Source organism: Lytechinus variegatus, chromosome 19 (assembly GCF_018143015.1).
Source record: "Lytechinus variegatus isolate NC3 chromosome 19, Lvar_3.0, whole genome shotgun sequence".
NCBI classification, from domain to species: Eukaryota; Metazoa; Echinodermata; class Echinoidea; order Temnopleuroida; family Toxopneustidae; genus Lytechinus; species Lytechinus variegatus.
The window spans coordinates 5,101,856-5,119,361 of record NC_054758.1 but is presented as its reverse complement, the minus strand read 5'-3'; the positions used below and the strand labels follow the sequence as shown (position 1 = coordinate 5,119,361).

Genomic DNA, 17,506 nt, shown 5'->3' with positions numbered 1-17,506 from the left:
AGTTGAATTATTTTGAAGTCTGGCATCACCAAATTGTAATCTTCTCCGCATGAATCTCAAGAAAGAGGCCAAGGGCCACGCACATTTACCTCGGTACTGTAGTCTTAATACTGATGGGTTCTATACAAAGCTGGTTCCTCTCAATACTTGACTGCAGCTGCACCGACAGGTCTGCGTTGGTGAAGGACAGACAAGGTTGAATGTCTTCGGTGAATACCCTCTGGGTGAATGGATTGTCTACGCCGAGCGAGGGCGCTTCTCTCCAACTCTGGAAGTTGTGCAGGAGCAGGGTGTCAACCTGTGATAGTGAAGAAGACATGCACAAATATGATGTTTGAAGGTTTGCAAATTGGTAATAATAATAATAATAATAGTCAGTTCTAGTATAGCGCATAACACATTATAGATAACGTCTCTATGCTCTTCCAAAGGACTTGGATATTATTACTCTGGCTTTAGCCCCACAGCCTTTTACAGCGCTGTGGCATTTCAAGGAATACATTCCTGCCAGGTACCCATTCACCTCACCTGGGTTGAGTGCAGCACAATGTGGAAAAAAATTCTTGCCGAAGGAAATTAAGCCATGACTGGGATTTGAACCCATGACCCTCTGTTTTAAAGTCCAGAGACTAATCCACTGGGCCACAATGCTCCACATGGTATGAGCAATCGCGTAAGAGGTTTATGGTACACCATGTGTAAGGTCATGGAGGAACCGAGATAAATAAATTCTCAGTAAACATTTACAACTTTCAACTTTTGCCCCATCCTACAAATAACACATTATGATATTTTGTGGTACAAAATCCATATTCTAAAATACAATAGCATTATTATTGAGTATTGAGTACACTGGAATTTACAGATAACAGATAGCTATCAGTATCAATAAGTTATTTTAAAAATTGCATAAAAGCAGGGGAAAATGAATGAATGAATGAATCCAGTCTTACATCAATCTTGATACAGGATTAAGCAAACACTTTGCAATAAATTCCCAGTAAATATTTACTTTAAACTCAATAACTTTTGCTCTATCCTACAGAGAACATATTGACAACATTTACAATATTTTGGTACAAAATCCATATTCTCAAATATAATAGCATTATTGAGCATTGACTACACTGAAATGTACAGATAACAGATAGCTATCAGTATCAATAAGTTATTTAAAAAATTGCATAAAGCAGGGGAAAATGAATGAATGAATGAATCCAGCCTTACATCAATCTTGATACAGGATTAAGCAAACATTCTGCAATAAATTCCTAGTAAAAATTTACTTTAAATTCAATAACTTTTGCTCTAACCTACAAAGAACACTTTGACAACTTTTACAATATGTTGTGGTACAAATCCATATTGAGTATTGACTACACTGAAATGATTGTATTCGAACTATTTAATTAATTAATAAACATCATAGTTTTTTTTATTATTTCATTATTTGTTCATGTACTTCCCAACTTGAGTAGGCAGTTTTCTTAGCTTATTTGTAATTTGTTATATGAAAATACTTTTCACTGTACATTTCCTTTCTTGTATGTTAACTGTCCAATGTTATTGATGTATGTTACTTAATTGCTTTGTAAAGCGCTTAGAAACATCACGTATTAAGCGCTATATAAATACAATGTATTATTATTACTACACTGAAATGTACAGATAGCAGAGAGTTATCAATAAGTTATTACAAGAAATTTGCATAAAAGCAGGGAAAATCATTGCCGTGTATCAAAAAGAGAATGAATCCAGTCTTACATCAATCATACAAGTAATTGAAGTTATTGATACACAAAAACTTTGCAATAAGTTCACTGTAAAGACTTACAACTTTCAAACTCAGGAACTTTTGCCCTATCCTAATAAAGAATATAGTTACATATATGTAGAGATATTTGGTGATACAAAGTTTTCTAATGAAAGTATGTTACCCAAACAGGGGCGAGGGTAGTAACCTAAGGGCAAATCATTTGTGTTTGTTCCTAAAAATGAAAACAAAAATAGAGGTCGTGAAACAGTGATATGACCCAGGTCTTGATTTGTCAGTGTTTCTCGTTATTTTTCATTTTTCCCCATTTTTCTCCTCTTTATTTAATTGGTTGGTTTTTAACTTGAGAAAAATATCATAGAGGGATTGCCCCTAACCTCCCACTGTAGATAAACATCACAGTAAAATATATGATAAAGGGGAAGTTAATGGTGCAGTGCAGAATCATATAAATCAAGAAAACAAGGTCATAATAATTGTGAATTTATCTTGTGCAATGTCAATATACATTTACTCAACTTTACATTAAAATACACCTAGGTAATCAAAACGGGGAAACAGCAATTAACAAGATAAGAAATACAGGATGAAATGTGAACAAACCTCTTTAGACTCTGAGCTAGGTGATGGTGTTTTTGCATCGTTGGTATTAGGGGAAGTCCCATTAGCAGTAGGGGAAATCCCACAATCAGCTGTGATTGGGCCCTGCAGGCTATGTGTTCTAGGAGAGGGAAGAGGATACATAGAAAACAGCTAATTACATCATTTCCATGCATCTATAGTCAAACTTTAAAGGAGAATGAAACCATTGGAACAAGATAGCTTGTGTGAAAACAGAAAAATCAAAGAAACAGATCAACGAAAGTTTGAGAAAAATCAGACAAATAATGAGAAAGTTATGAGCATTTGAATATTGCGATCACTAATGCTATGGAGATAGCAAATTGATGAACAACTCTCCCCATTACTTTAGTATATATTTCACTTGAATTGCCTCTTTTATCACATCTATCCATAGATCATGTGTTCTTTCTACATGAGGGCATGTAATACATATTTTTTAAGAATACATAATGGATAAAGAGTTTGTATCATCGTAAGAAAAATCAAAAAGAGACATTTTGAGGGTATTTTATAGTCCACAAAAGGGAATGTTGTTCATCAGTGACATCACACATCTTTGTCGCATTGCCAATGCGAGGATCTCCATAGCATTAGTGATTGCAATATTCAAATGCTCATAACTTTCTCATTATTTGTCCGATTTTTCTAAAACTTTCTTTATTCTTATTCTTTGATTTTTCTGTTTCTACACAAGCCTATTTGTTCCAAAGGTTTCATTCCCCTTTAAAGACAGGATATTAATTGATCGGTCAAAGGATTACAGTCAAAGGATGTTTTTACTCACCTCCTCTTTTTTGTTGTTGCTGTATTGAGTATAACGGAGGGGGGGGGTGGATGTTATGAAAACAGTGTACAAGACAATAACTAAGTGTCTACCAATTTGGTATGGACATACAAGCCGTATTGGCACATTCTACTATTTAAACATACTTTTAAAAAATTCTGTCTATTTCTACTACATAAACTTTAAAAGAAGAACAATGGCAACAAAATAATACTATTGACATCAATTTGAAGATGGAAGCTGATAAAATAGGGCTTCAATTTGAACTTATTATCCCGAACAAGCAACAATTTTTCAATATCTCCTGTTCAATACCACAAGACAAATTCTGAATAAAATAATTACTACAATACTGGAACCCTCTTTACTTCTATTTTTCATAGCTGTAAAATCTCCAATTTCTGAAAACTTATTTTTCAGCAATTTCTTTGAAAGGAAACAATATAAAGCAATATAAAAGCAATATAACTAACATAATAATAGTAATAATTGGTATTTATATAGCGCCATCTATCTAGAAATATTACAAGAAAAGAAGAATGAGAAAGGTTGGATGAGTGTCAAAGTGCCAATAACTAATACTGTTGGAAAAGATAAGACTTCAGTTTAGATTTTAAGGTCTATAGTGATGGTACAATTCTTAAATTCAACGGCAAATTATTCCAGATGCTACATTTTGCCAATTTGAAGATGAAAGCAAATCAAATACGACTTACCTATGGTGTCCTTGTATGCTAAGCCGTAGACTGCTCTTAGACTTTCTCAATAGAGATGGTTTCTTCTGGGTAGCATCCTTCGGTACGGGCATGCTCGGTGTTGAGGTAAGGACGAGCATCTTGAGGGCCCCGATCTCAGCCTGCAACGCATCAATCTAAATCAAGGAAATGTCAAAAATCATAAATTGGCGAATATTTTCCTAAATTCAAAAGAAAACTGAAATTGTCAATATCAAAGAAATTTTGCCAGTATTTCATAGTAACATTTGGTTTAGTTATTTTCGGTTCAGTAATATAAAGTTTAATTGCTAGTGGTCTATTATTATTATTATCATTATCATCATTACAGGGGGGGAAATTTGTAGTACTTCACCAGAAGCTTATATTTACCTTCCCGTTTGCTTCCTTTAATCTTCGTTCAGCTGCAGCCCTCTTGATATTAGCCTCTTGTACCATTGCATTAGCTTCCTAAAAATAAATGATTCAACTATGAAAACTTGCTGAAAAAATCAATTTGTTTGGGAATAATAACATTTGAGCAAATATCATTTATATCTAGCCATCTTTTTCAAGCTTTATTCAAAGCACATTTTAAGGTAAAAATATTACATGCTATTGACTCTACAACATCTATGCAAACCTCTATCATCTGATGTTGGGGACTTTGGTATTGCTTTTGCAGCATGCCAATATATTCACAGAGAGATGTCCAAAAATAACAAGTGGAATGCCTCTGGCCGTCTCACCTGCATCACGCGATTCAACATAGCAGCAGTGCTGACTTTGAGAACTACTATAACTCACACAAGATGTTCAGTGATACTTGGTTACTCTTATTTTCACGTTTTATGAATTAGACCAATACACTTACAGAGATAGGATGGTAATTCAACAAATACCCCCAATGCGGCCAAAGTTCATTGATCTCACATGACCTTTGACCTTGATCATGTGACCTGAAACTTGCACAGGATATTCAGTGATACTTGATTACTCTTATGTCCAAGTTTCAAAATTCAGATCAATAAACTTGCAAAGTTATGATGGTAATTCAACAGATACCCCCAAATCGGCCAAAGTTCATTGACCCTAAATGACCTTTGACCTTGGTCATGTGACATGAAACTCATGCAGGATGTTTGGTGATACTTGATTAACCTTATGTCCAAGTTTAATGAACTAGGTCCATATATTTTCTAAGTTATGATGACATTTCAAAAACTTAACCTCAGGTTAAGATTTTGATGCTGATTCCCCCAACATGGTCTAAGTTCATTGACCCTAAATGACCTTTGACCTTGGTCATGTGACATGAAACCCTGATAGGATCTTCAAGATTTTGATGCTGATTCCCCCATTATGGCCAAAGTTCATTGACCTTTGACCCTGGTCATGTGACCTAAAATGCGCACAGGATGTTCAGTGATACTTGATTACACTTATGTCCAAGTTTTATGAACTAGACCAACATACTTTCAAAGTTATGATGGTAATTCAACAAATACCCCCAATTCGGCCAAAGTTCATTGACCCTAAATGACCTTTGACCTTGATCATGTGACCTGAAACTTGCACAGGATGTTCAGTGATACTTGATTACTATTATGTCCAAGTTTCATGAATCAGATCCAAAAACTTTTAAAGTTTTGATTGTAATTCAACAGATACCCCCAAATCGGCCAAAGTTCATTGACCCTAAATGACCTTTGACCTTGGTCATGTGACGTGAAACTCATGCAGGATGTTTGGTGATACTTGATTAACCTTATGTCCAAGTTTGATGAACTAGGTCCATATATTTTCTAAGTTATGATGACATTTCAAAAACTTAACCTCAGGTTAAGATTTTGATGTTGATTCCCCCAACATGGTCTAAGTTCATTGACCCTAAATGACCTTTGACCTTGGTCATGTGACATGAAACTCTAATAGGATCTTCAGTAATACTTGATTAACCTTATGGCCAAGTTTCATGAACTAGGCCCATATACTTTCTAAGTTATGATGTCATTTCAAAAACTTAACCTCAGGTTAAGATTTGATGTCAGAAAAGCGGCGCCTGTAGTCTTATACCATGGTCACATTTGCTCTACGGCGGCCGTACGGCGAGTCGAAAACAGCCGTTTTAACATTTGTTGTACCAACTACATACAGGTGGTTTGAATTAAAATCAATAAAACGGCTGTTTTTGACTCGCTGTACGATCGCCGTAGAACAAATGTGACCATGGTATTACTCTGCTATTCAATTCAATTCAATTCAAAAATGGTCTTTATTGATAATCAAACATGTTAACAATCATACATGAAAAAACAGCAAAAGCTGGAAAGATCATGCTTACAAGTTGGTTTTGGCACATTATTAAGTACATAGTAAAATGCATTAAAAACGGTTATACATTTAAAAGTAAATACATTTTAAATAAGGCATAAAAGACCTGCTATGCAGGTGAGACAAAAACCTCAAGCAAAGAAAGGCTTTTACTGAATTGATATTCTTTAGATCAACTTATCCACCAGTGGAAATGAATTTTTGTATCTTAAAAGACAATAAATATCTTGAATCCTGAAAAGAACTACTGGTAAGACCTTTTGCAGACAGTGGTGTATTTTAAGACCACTCCAATTGCATGCTTCTAATTGGCTGAAACATAAATTACGATTGATTTTTAAGTTGTGATTGGTTGCAAATCTTTCTGACTCGGACCCATGAAGACATGTCAGCCTTACCTCAAACAAGCTTGCAGTAAGTTCAGTAATCTCCCTGTCGACCTCTTCTCTTACCCGTGATAACTGCTCAACTTCTTCATCCTTCAGCTGTAGAGTCTGGAGGGGAGAAAAAAACGGATGAATAATGATAGCACACAATAAATGACAAGTAACATGGATAATAATAGAATCTAAAAAAGTTCTAAAATAGATCTCTTAATTCCTAAATGAATAGAAACAGATAGACCTAGGACCAGTCTTACAAAGAGTTACGATTGATCAGATCAACCACAACTATGGAAAGTCAACATCTAAAAATAAAATCCATGTTTGTTCAAAATATTTTGTAGATCTGATGTATATTCATACATTCATTGTTTTCTTGAAAATTCAGTGTGCTTCTCTTTGTTAACAGAGGACATTGTGCCAAATTCCTGTCAAAAATGTATAATATTGATGGATTTACATATAGTTGAGGTTGAACAAATCAATCCAGACTCTGTGTAAGACTGGGCCCAGAATGGATGAACAAATCATGGAGAGTGAAGAAATAATCAAATGGATAAAAAATAATTTAATAAAATTGATAATTTTTTAAACAAATCAATTACATTGAATAAATATAAATTCAATCAAACAAATCTGTAAATGGCTAATTAACAAAAATGTCCAATGAAAAAGAAAAAATGGCCACAAGAATTATCAAAAAATTATAACAAGCCCAACTTAAAGTAATTTTGATTGAGGCTACCTCAAACTTACAGTTTAATATTCATTTTCATAATTCTAACCATAGTTCTCCTTGCATTGTTAGGGATTGTTTTCATTGTTCTCAAGGCATACGATGCGGAGTAAAAAAAATAGATTGTATGACTGCATTGATTTACAAAATTTTGTGTTATACTGATGTGTATTTGTCAAGTAAAGCACAGTTGGGGTAGATATATACATGTATACATACAATGCACATTGGATTGAAGCTCGACTGGGCTGAAGGAAGTCCAATATAAATTTCAATGATATTTAATACCATCAACAGATACTTAAAAGGAAATGTGTAAATTCTAAAAGCATTTAATTACATCCTGTACAGAATCTAATGATTTCCTGTAATTAGGCATTGCTCCATACAAATTTATGTGGGTAGCTTCTAGAAAGTTGGATACATACAATCCATTATATTGAATTATTTCATGTATTTAAGGGGGATGCATCCATTTTCACTGGTGTATCTTTATGAAATAATATTCCTGCACTAATTCTGCTTCTGACAAACAATAGATATAGTTTTCAATTTTGCTTGGTTTCTCTTTGTAAAAATGCTTTAACAACAACTTCTAGAAGTTTGACAAATAGTAACTGACTTTAAAGAGAAATGCCAGTAGTTGCAATAAACACTGATTTCATGAGAAAGTCTGTAAAACCAGGCTTAATTGTCAGAATATTATCGAGGATCTAGATCCGGTACAGTTACATAAACTGAACTTTGTTAAATCTTGAAATCTACGCTGAAAAACGTTCACACTGAAGATCACCAACACAGATAGGCACACGTGGGACAGTGTATTATTATTGCTGGAATAAAGACCTGACGGAAGTGACCGAATCTGCGCTTATTTTGCTTATTTCTCAGCAATTACAGTTTCTCCCAGAATCCTTTGGCACATATTTTTTTATTCATACAAACAGACACTTGGGTGGTCATTATATTAGATTCTGTACAAAGTAATTTTGAGATAGTTACCAAAACTGGAATTTATCTTTAATTGCAAACACCCATTTGGATTGTTATTTTGACAACAAAAATAACACTGGTGGAAAAGTAAATCTACCCTGAAAATTGTGTGTACTGCCTTATTTCATTTTTTTTAATTGATCGAAAAATATTATGACAGGGTCTTGTCTAACAAAGAGTTTAATGTAATACTATTGATCCAATCAACCTCCAGTACATGGAAATCCATCAACGTCATAATTTTTTCTTCAGGAAATTTGCACAACGTTCTTAATAAACAAGAAAACTATGAATGTATGAATATATAGGCCTATCATTTCTAGAAAACATTTTGAAATAACATGTGTTTGTTTTAAATGTTGAGAATTGCTGGCTTTCCATAATTGTGGTTGATTGGATCAATTGTAACTCTTTGTAAGGCAGGGCCCTGAAATAACAATTCGGAACAACTGGACCCCATCTTACAAAGAGTTACAATTCATCTGATCAATCGTAATTCTATGGAAATCCATCAGTGCCATAATTTTTTCTACAGGAAATTTGCAAAATGTCCATTGTAAACAAAGGAGAACACACCAAATTGTCAAGAAATCAATGAATTTATGGATATACATTCATATCTAGAAAATATTTTGAACAAACAAGCATTTTATATGTTGACTTTACTGGCTTTCCATAGTTGCAATTGATTGGATCAATCAACTCTTTTTAAGACGGGACCCTGGTGCGTGACCACATGCAGAGTACATTGTAATCAGCAAATCATATTGTCAACATCTTCAAAGTGACAAAAATTAATGAAAATTTAAAAAGCTACAAAAAAAAAAAAACATGATTGAAAGTCTAAATTTTCCTACTCACTTCCTTTGCCTTCATGAGTTCCTCCTGTAGCTTCAGAAAAGCCTGGGCCTGAGCTTCGGCAACAGAACAATTCTTAGAAACAAGACTATCTAGCCTTGACCTTTGACCTGGCAAAAGGTCAGGAGGGTCAATTCTGATGGTAAGCTCATCCAATTCTCCATCAAGGTCACTGCAATGTAAAGATTGGAGATATTCATGAGTCATGATAAGCAGAACAAAATACATGTATATATCTTTCATTTCTAAATTTTGAAAGGTGTAAAACATCATTTTCTTTAAAAAATGGTTTGGATTGTTCAAGGTTTATATCCACTTGGTCTAATTCATTCTCAATCAGACCATCTTACACAATTATGGATAAATTCATTTGGTCTAATTACTGTCTGGTCCAATCACCACTTGGTCTAATAATCACTTGGTTAGACTGTCATTTCATCGGCTTGTGCCATCACATTGGGTTATCGCGTCGGGTCGGGCAATTGCGTAAGGCGTCCATTCCAGAAAAGGACCCCCTAAATTCCCGATAGGTCGGGTCCAGTTTACCCAATATTTTGTGAAAATAATTGAATGGTCAGGTAAACTGGACCCGTCCTTTCAAGAAATTAGGGGGTCCTTTTCTTGAATGATCAGGCAAACGAGATTGCGCGACCTAACAACCCGATGTCAAGGCACAAGCCCCATTCATCCAATGCCAAGTTGGTGTAATTTCCACTTCCATCTACTAATCATTTTGTACTTTGTCAAATGAAATTTGGGTTCATAAAAGGTTTGTCTTACTCTTAATAGAATCAATCATGTGGCCCAAGTGGATATAAGAAAAAATGGGTATAGCCTTACTTGAAATTACACAAATGGACAGTACTTAGACAACTGGTAGAAGGCAAATTGATTAGACTTTCTATGGCGGTTCTTTTGCAACAAATTTCCATGAGATATGCACACTGTGCAATCTATCTCAGTAAGACTTCCTAGCAGTCCCGGAGAAAAAGGTATAAAAAACGTTTGCATCTTGTCTTTTATTTTAACTTACAACTTCAAACTTTGAAAGTATGAAGAGTTACCTTTTGAGGTACGCTGATTTTGAAATTTTTATCTCTTGTACACCAAAATATTTATTTGACTATTTACAGAGAACCCTCCCCTGTGACTTATTGTTGATTTCGTGATGACTGGCCACATGAACTATGCACGTAAGCACACATTAAGGATATGTGGTAGCTGTAATACTTCTTTCTTTGCTGGGCCACATAACTTGATTGCAAACCACTGGATTGCAATCAAGCATGAATGCTAATGACCAATCAAGATCATAGTTGCATGCGGAACTGGAAAAAAATCTGACCAGCAACCAATCTGACTGGTACTTACGTAAGTGTGGTTCATCGCTAGATTTTATATACGAGCCCTCACTTTTTTCTTGACTTCTTATTCTCATAATTCCCTATTTCCTTGTTTTGTTCATTTACTTGGTTTCACTTTCATTCATCCAGCCTGCCTATCTTATTCTGTTTCGAGAAGAAAAGGCATGGATCGAGCCAGATTAGACAAAATAGATATAGGCCTATAGGAGCCTGGTTATTATACCAACAGGGAAAAATTACACAGGACTCGGGGCTTCCTTGATCATTTCTGGGGCAAAATCGCCCAAGAAATGATCAAGAAAGCCCTGATTTTTTTTTTACCAAAAAATCTCCATCAGATTTAGGCAGTCAATTGTCAAAAATAGCCCCTGAAAATTGAAAAATTAGGCCTGGTACATAAACAATGCAGCCCCTAATAAGGTTATGAATCCAACTCTGCAGTGAAGAGAAGACAGCCAACTTTTTTTTTTAAAGCAACATCCTCCTTTTTTTAGTCCATTTCTCATTAGAAAGCCTTGTTTGACATACCTCTCTGTTTTATCATTACAATTACTGCTCGTCCCGTCATTGTCAATTTCAGATACACTCTCCTCTCGGCTTCTACTTCGACTCTGTGCCTCTGGTTCTCCAATCTTGTTGAGTGGGCCAGGATCGCTGCTAGATCTTGGGGTTTGCTGGTCTAGGTGTGGGACCAGGAACTGGTGCGTGGTGCTATCCATCTTCGCCTAAGGACAAAACATTTATTCAAGAGAATTAGAACTCTCAATTCCTTCAATGATGTAACCTCAGGGAATGACAAGCCACTATAAATGAGTGCACACATAAAAGACCTATGCTCTTCCAAAGGTTGAGTATTATTATTCTGTTTGGGACTCTACTCTAGTACTTAATCAAATTAAAACTAAAAAAAAATAATTTAAGATCTAAAGAAAAGTGAGAGAGGCCTTTGCGACGACACACAATAACTATTTCTTTTTCTATTTTAGAATATTTAAACTTTTATTGATTTAAAATGACATAAAGAAGCTCTTGATTGAACCACAATACCATTTTTAATTATCAGGGAACATTCAAATCATGTTTTTACATCATTTAATGAAAAGATTACATTATTACATTTTGTGTTTCTACTTTAATTTTTCCTTTGCAAAAGCAAAGAGGAAAAAAGTCAGTAAAAAGGAACAATAAAAGGCGCTGATTTTCAATTGCAAAATGTTGCACAAAAAAAGTTTGCAGAACTTGCAGATAATGGTCCAGAAAACTATTTGCTTCGAATTCACCACCTAAAAGAAAAACAACACACAGTGATTCCAAGAAGAAAAAAAACAGTCTATTCCTTTCATAATTCATTCCTGAGTATATTGTATTAATCAATCATTCTATTATTTTCAAGGTCAATTCCAGCTCAGAAAAATGTTGATTTGAATAAATAGAGAAAAATCAAACAAGCATAATGCTGAAAATTTCATCAAAATCAGATCTAAAACAAGAGAGTTTTGACATTTTAATGTTTCCCTTATTTTTCACAAAACAATTATATGCACAACTCATTGACAAGCAAATGAGAGAGTGGATGATGTCCGTCACTCACTATTTTTGTTTCTTTATTGTTTGAATTATAGAATATTTCAATTTTTACCAACTTACGATAACTGAACCATAAAATGTTATAACAATGGTAATACCACATGTTCAGGGAGGAATTAAAATTTGTTTCACAGGACAATGAGAAAACTCAAATATTTCATATTTCATATATGTTAATAATATAAAAAAGAAATAGTGAGTGATGTCATCAGTCCCCTCATTCACATACTGACCAGGATGAGCATAAAACTGTATTGTGAAATTAAGCGAAACTTCAAAATGACATAACTCTCTTATTTTACATTCGATTTTGATGAAATTTTCGGTGTTATGCTTGTTGGATTTTTCTCTTTTTATTCAAATCAAGTTTTTGTTGGGGTGGACTTCTTTAATCAATCATTCTATTCTTTGAAAAAAAATTATCATTTGACTGAAAAAAATAAGTTTCTGTAATTCAAACTAGGTTATACTTATATTTTTCTTAAATTTTCTTCTGTTATTATTTAGTTTCAAAGTTTGTAATAAATGTCTCAAACAATTTGTAGGCCTATTTATATCCTTTGTACATAGCACCATGAGCTTCATGCCTGACGGACAAATGCACTCTAGAATAATCCACCATTATCAATTTCAAACTATTAAAAAAAATGTTCAACATATGGCTCTGTCTGTATAATCTTGTCATAGTGAAACTTATTGATTTGATTTGATTTATTTATTTCTGTTTCACAATATATGATAAACATTACAAAACAAGGTCAAAAATACTACAAACAGGGCTCGACACTAGCGGCGGTCCGACGGTCCCAGACCGGTAAAAATCGCTGTCAGGCCAGTAGATTTTCAGAAATTGGAAGATGTACTGGTCCGACATGACCAGTAAAAAATATCATTGTCGGGCCAGTAATTTTTCCAAAAATAGCAAGATTTAAGGGTCCGACATGACCAGTAATAAAAACCATTGTTGGGCCAATAACTTTTCCAGAAATGGTCAAATTCACAGCAAACCATTTCCCCCGTTAAATTCTGCCATTCACACACAGAATACACACAGAATGAATCGCACGTAAGTGTTACTAGAGTACTATACAGCATGCATACAGTGTACATGTAGTCAGCCACACAACTCACATGGTAAATTCTCCACTGGCCGCACGAACGAAGCCTGGCTAAACTCTGGCAGAAATCTCTCACAGAACTGTCAAAATTCAAGGTTCATACTCATGAAAGGCTCTTATGTCCATATTTCCTAAAAATTGGAGCAACTCTGTCATTTGTAAGCAGTAAAAGGAGAAATTTTCACTTCTGTTTTGGTTCAAACAGATCGGGTTTCGGGTGATATCGTCTGAATACATAATAGCCCCACATATGCATTTATGTGTGTGTTGATACACTTGGTATCTGACTTTCTTTCGTAGCTATTTTAATTGAGCCAAAAAGAAACTGATAAATTATTTATGATAATAGTTTTAGCTTTCTTCCTATCTTTCTTTCCTTCTTAATCTTTCTTTGTTTCTTCCCTCGATTTTTTTTTTACTGTCTTTTTTTTAATTTCCCTTTTTCTTTAATTCATTTTTTCTTTTAAATTCTATCCTTTTATAAAATATTTTCTCTATTTCCTTTTTCTCTCTCTTTCTTTCTGATATTTTCTTTCTTTAGTTTTTGAGTCCATCCATCCTATATTCATCTCTTCTCTTCTTCCTTCCTTCTTTTTACCCCTTTCTTCATTCTTTGTTTCTTTCTTCCATCCATCATTTATTTACCCTTTCTTTTTTATTTCTTTTCTCAGCCCTTTCTTTATTACATTCATTCCTTTCTTCTATCTGTCTTGTTCTTTCCTTTTTCCCTTTGTTAATTATATCCTTTTACCTTCCTTTTTTTTTGACTGCTTGCTTCCTTTATTCTTTCATTCCTTCCTTTCTTTGTCTCTCGGTCTTTCTTTTTTTCTTCCTTTCATCTATTCTTTTACCTTTTCTTTTTTTATAATTGCTTGCTTCTTTCCTTCCCTTCCTTCCTTTATTTCTTTCCTTCTATCTATCATTTTACCTTTCCTTCATTTCTTCCTTAATTCCTTCCTTCTTTCAATCCTTCCTTTCTTTCTTTTTCCGTCTTTCCATCTCTCCTTTTACCCTTTCTTTTTTATTGCTTCTTCTTTCTTTCCTTTACTACTTTCTGGATTTGTTCTTTCTTTCTGTATTGCTTGCTTCATTTCCTTCCTTCATTTCTTTCTTTTCTTTCTTTCTTTCTTTCTTTCTTTCTTATATTTGTTCCTTCTTTATTCCTTCCTTTCCTTCTTTAGTTCTTTCTTTTTTTTCTTCTTTCACATCTATCCTTTCTTTACCTTTTTTCTTCCTTCCTTTCTTTTATTCTTTCTTTTCCTTCCTTCCTTCCTTCCTTTCTTTCTTTCTTCGTTTCTGTCTTTCTTCGTTTCGGTCTTGCTTTCTTTTTGTCCTTCATTTCCTTCATTTTTTTTTTTGGGGGGGGTAACGAAAGGCTAGAAAAATAAACTTGCGCCTTTTCTTAATGTTTTCTTTATTTTTTGGGACCAGTAGATTTTAGGTTTGGACCAGTAAAAATTTGAAAAACTGGGTATCTACTGGTCCGACATGAATAGGTTGGACCAGTAGAAAAAATGGTTAGTGTGGAGCCCTGCTACAAAATATACATATCTATATATATACATATACATATACACACACACACATATATGTATATATATCCACATACACACATACATAATATCATTTTGTGTGTGTTTTCAAAAATAGAATAAGGACTGATCAAAGAAAAAGTGGCTCCAGAACAATGTGATCAAAAGGTTTTTTTTTTTTTTTTAAAGAGGTGGGCAAGCAGAGTATTGTGCATGAACAATTAAATTCGGGGGGGGGGGGGGTCTTATTATTTGGTAACCAGTCAATTTGACTATTTTTGCCTTCATATTTTTTTCAACTTTGTTTCCTTAAAATATAAAAATATAAAATCAAAGAGCGATTTTTTTTTTTTCTTTATCTCCTCTTGCTTTTTATACCATTCACATGCGCATGCTTCAACTCTTTACTTTAGTCTTTAATAGTCTAATCAGAATGTCAATGTTACAACAGCGAAAATTGATTGACGAACATGGCATGGCATCTGCATGGCTAGCTAGAAAAGACTGAATTGACAAAATTAAAAATATGGAAACTAAACTTTAACATTAAGACTATTAAGTTAAGAGTTTTGGTTGTTTGAAGTTCAAGAATTTGATTTTGAACAATGAATGTCAATGACTGATATTACAATTCGGAATCAATTAACAACAAGCAATAATACTTAGCATTAGACCAAACGCTTAAGCTTCGGTCTCTGTTAAGTTGTTGTTCAGCTGAACTCCGTTGGCTCTACTCTCCAATTACAGAGACTAAAGTTCTAACTCAATCTGGACAGGGACTCAATGGCCATATGTTTATGTAAGGTAAATTCCAGTTGTGGTAATGAAATCAAAATGAGTTCGTACAGAATCCAATGAAATGACGCGACCAAAGTGTCTGTTTGTGTAAATAAAACATATGTGCCAAAAGGAAGAAATTGTGTAATTGCTGAGAAATCAGCAAATAAGCACAGGATTTGGGTCAAGCGTCGGGCACGACATTCAAGGCAACACTGTCCCACGTGCGCTTATCTGTGTTGGTGATCTTCAGTGTGAACATTTTTCAGCGTAGATTTCAAGATTTCACAAAGTTCAGTTTACGTAACTGTACAAGATCTAGATCCTCGATGATATACTGACACTTAAGCCTTGTTTTACAGACTTTCTCATGAAATCAGTATTTACTGCAACTACTGGCATTTCTCTTTTAATTCGGATAAACCAGGGAAGTGAGAGTTGCGCGACAGCTGAAAGAAGTCACTGTTTTTTCCCCTTTTATTTTTTTTCCAGGTAGTTTTCATGCATTTAATATTGTCAGGCCAAAAAACTGAATAATCTATCTTGATTTTCATCCAGTTCTAAAGTTCTATTTTCATATTTTTATGAAATACAGACAAAAATTGAAAATGATGAGGCCACTTCTCGAAACAGACGGCTGCCAGCTGTCAAAGTTGGTTAGTGCACAATCATCACAAGACAGCACTACACACAATACACCTACAGTCACCATCCGAGTCTCAAAGAAATACATACACCCCTGGCTGGCAGGCACCCCCCCCCGTAGACAGCTGGCAGCCGTCTGTTTCGAGGAGTTTTTTAACATTTTTTAATTTTTTAATTTCTCCTCGTCGACAGACGGCTCGCTAGCGTGTCCTCGCCATTAGGGGAGGTACAACGCAAAATCCCCCCGGCGGGGCTCATCGATTGTTAACTTAATGAAAAAACTATATATAAAAAGAAGCTTACCAAAATGCAGCTTGTTATTTCCTCTAGGCATTAATTGGCATCAAAGTGGTAAAAAATCAATTCGAAAGGAACAAAAACAGTGACTTTCCTCGGCTGTCGTGTAGCTCCCAATTCACTCGTTCCTCCGAAGTCGATAATGTACACAAACATATGAGGTGGGATGAACTTCCGGGTCAACTGCTTATCGAAACCGTTGGCCAATCAGATCATCTCTTTTACGTCAGGCTTATGAATATTAATATTTTTTCCAACGTTTGCTCGCGCTCGCCAGGCAAGCTGATAAAACTTCAACATCCGGGCACTGTATATGTGTGACGTAAAGGTCATGGGGCGGAGTCTAACTTTCGCCGGCCACTTTTCATGAATAATTCATTATCAAGATGGCTGCCCACTCTCCGAGTCGCAAGTGTCAACTTTTAGAGACAATCCTCTGAATGCCAGTTTCAAAGCGGGAATTTAGGGTAAGAAACTGTCGTTACTTAAACATTATCACCTAAAGGTGCATATGAATGCACTGTTTGTGTAAAATATCACGGTATTGAGGAGAAAAACAAGAAATTAGCCGTGGCCATTGAGCCCCCGTACAGACGACGGTTAAACTTCGGTCTATGTATTTGGTGAGTGAAGCCAACGAAGTTCAGCTGAACAACCAACATAACAGAGACCGAAGCTTTTGGTCTACCCCCCCCCCCACCGTCCTCTTCTGGAGGAACCATGCATACACAGAATTCGATGGATGGGACTGATTAAACCGAGCGAGTTTCGCACACATATCTGAAACATAACATCACTTTAAAGAACCCATACAAGAACAATTTATGTAAAATGCGTGTGTTCCAGTGAACATTCTTAGCCATTTAGATAAGAATTAATATGAAAATACATGCTTTGATGGAACTTACACAACGTCCACAGCAGAGAAACAGTCGACGTCAGCAGCGGGAACTTCCAAGAAGTTTATTTTGATGTGCGAGATCCGCC

General features: G+C 34.9%; 1 protein-coding gene across 1 annotated transcript in view; it reads right to left on the bottom strand.

Annotated features, from left to right (window-relative positions):
- Positions 1-17,506, bottom strand: part of LOC121405969 (guanine nucleotide exchange factor for Rab-3A-like) — a 28,179-nt gene extending 10,673 nt beyond the window's left edge. Inside the window, exons 1-8 of the mRNA XM_041596965.1 lie at positions 17,428-17,506; positions 11,092-11,288; positions 9,203-9,371; positions 6,628-6,723; positions 4,289-4,366; positions 3,899-4,053; positions 2,378-2,495; positions 90-298 (exon numbers count right to left, since the gene is read on the bottom strand). Of these exons, the coding sequence (XP_041452899.1) occupies positions 90-298; positions 2,378-2,495; positions 3,899-4,053; positions 4,289-4,366; positions 6,628-6,723; positions 9,203-9,371; positions 11,092-11,282 (1,016 nt within the window). The 5' untranslated portion in view covers positions 11,283-11,288; positions 17,428-17,506. The remainder of the gene's footprint in view (positions 1-89; positions 299-2,377; positions 2,496-3,898; positions 4,054-4,288; positions 4,367-6,627; positions 6,724-9,202; positions 9,372-11,091; positions 11,289-17,427) is intronic.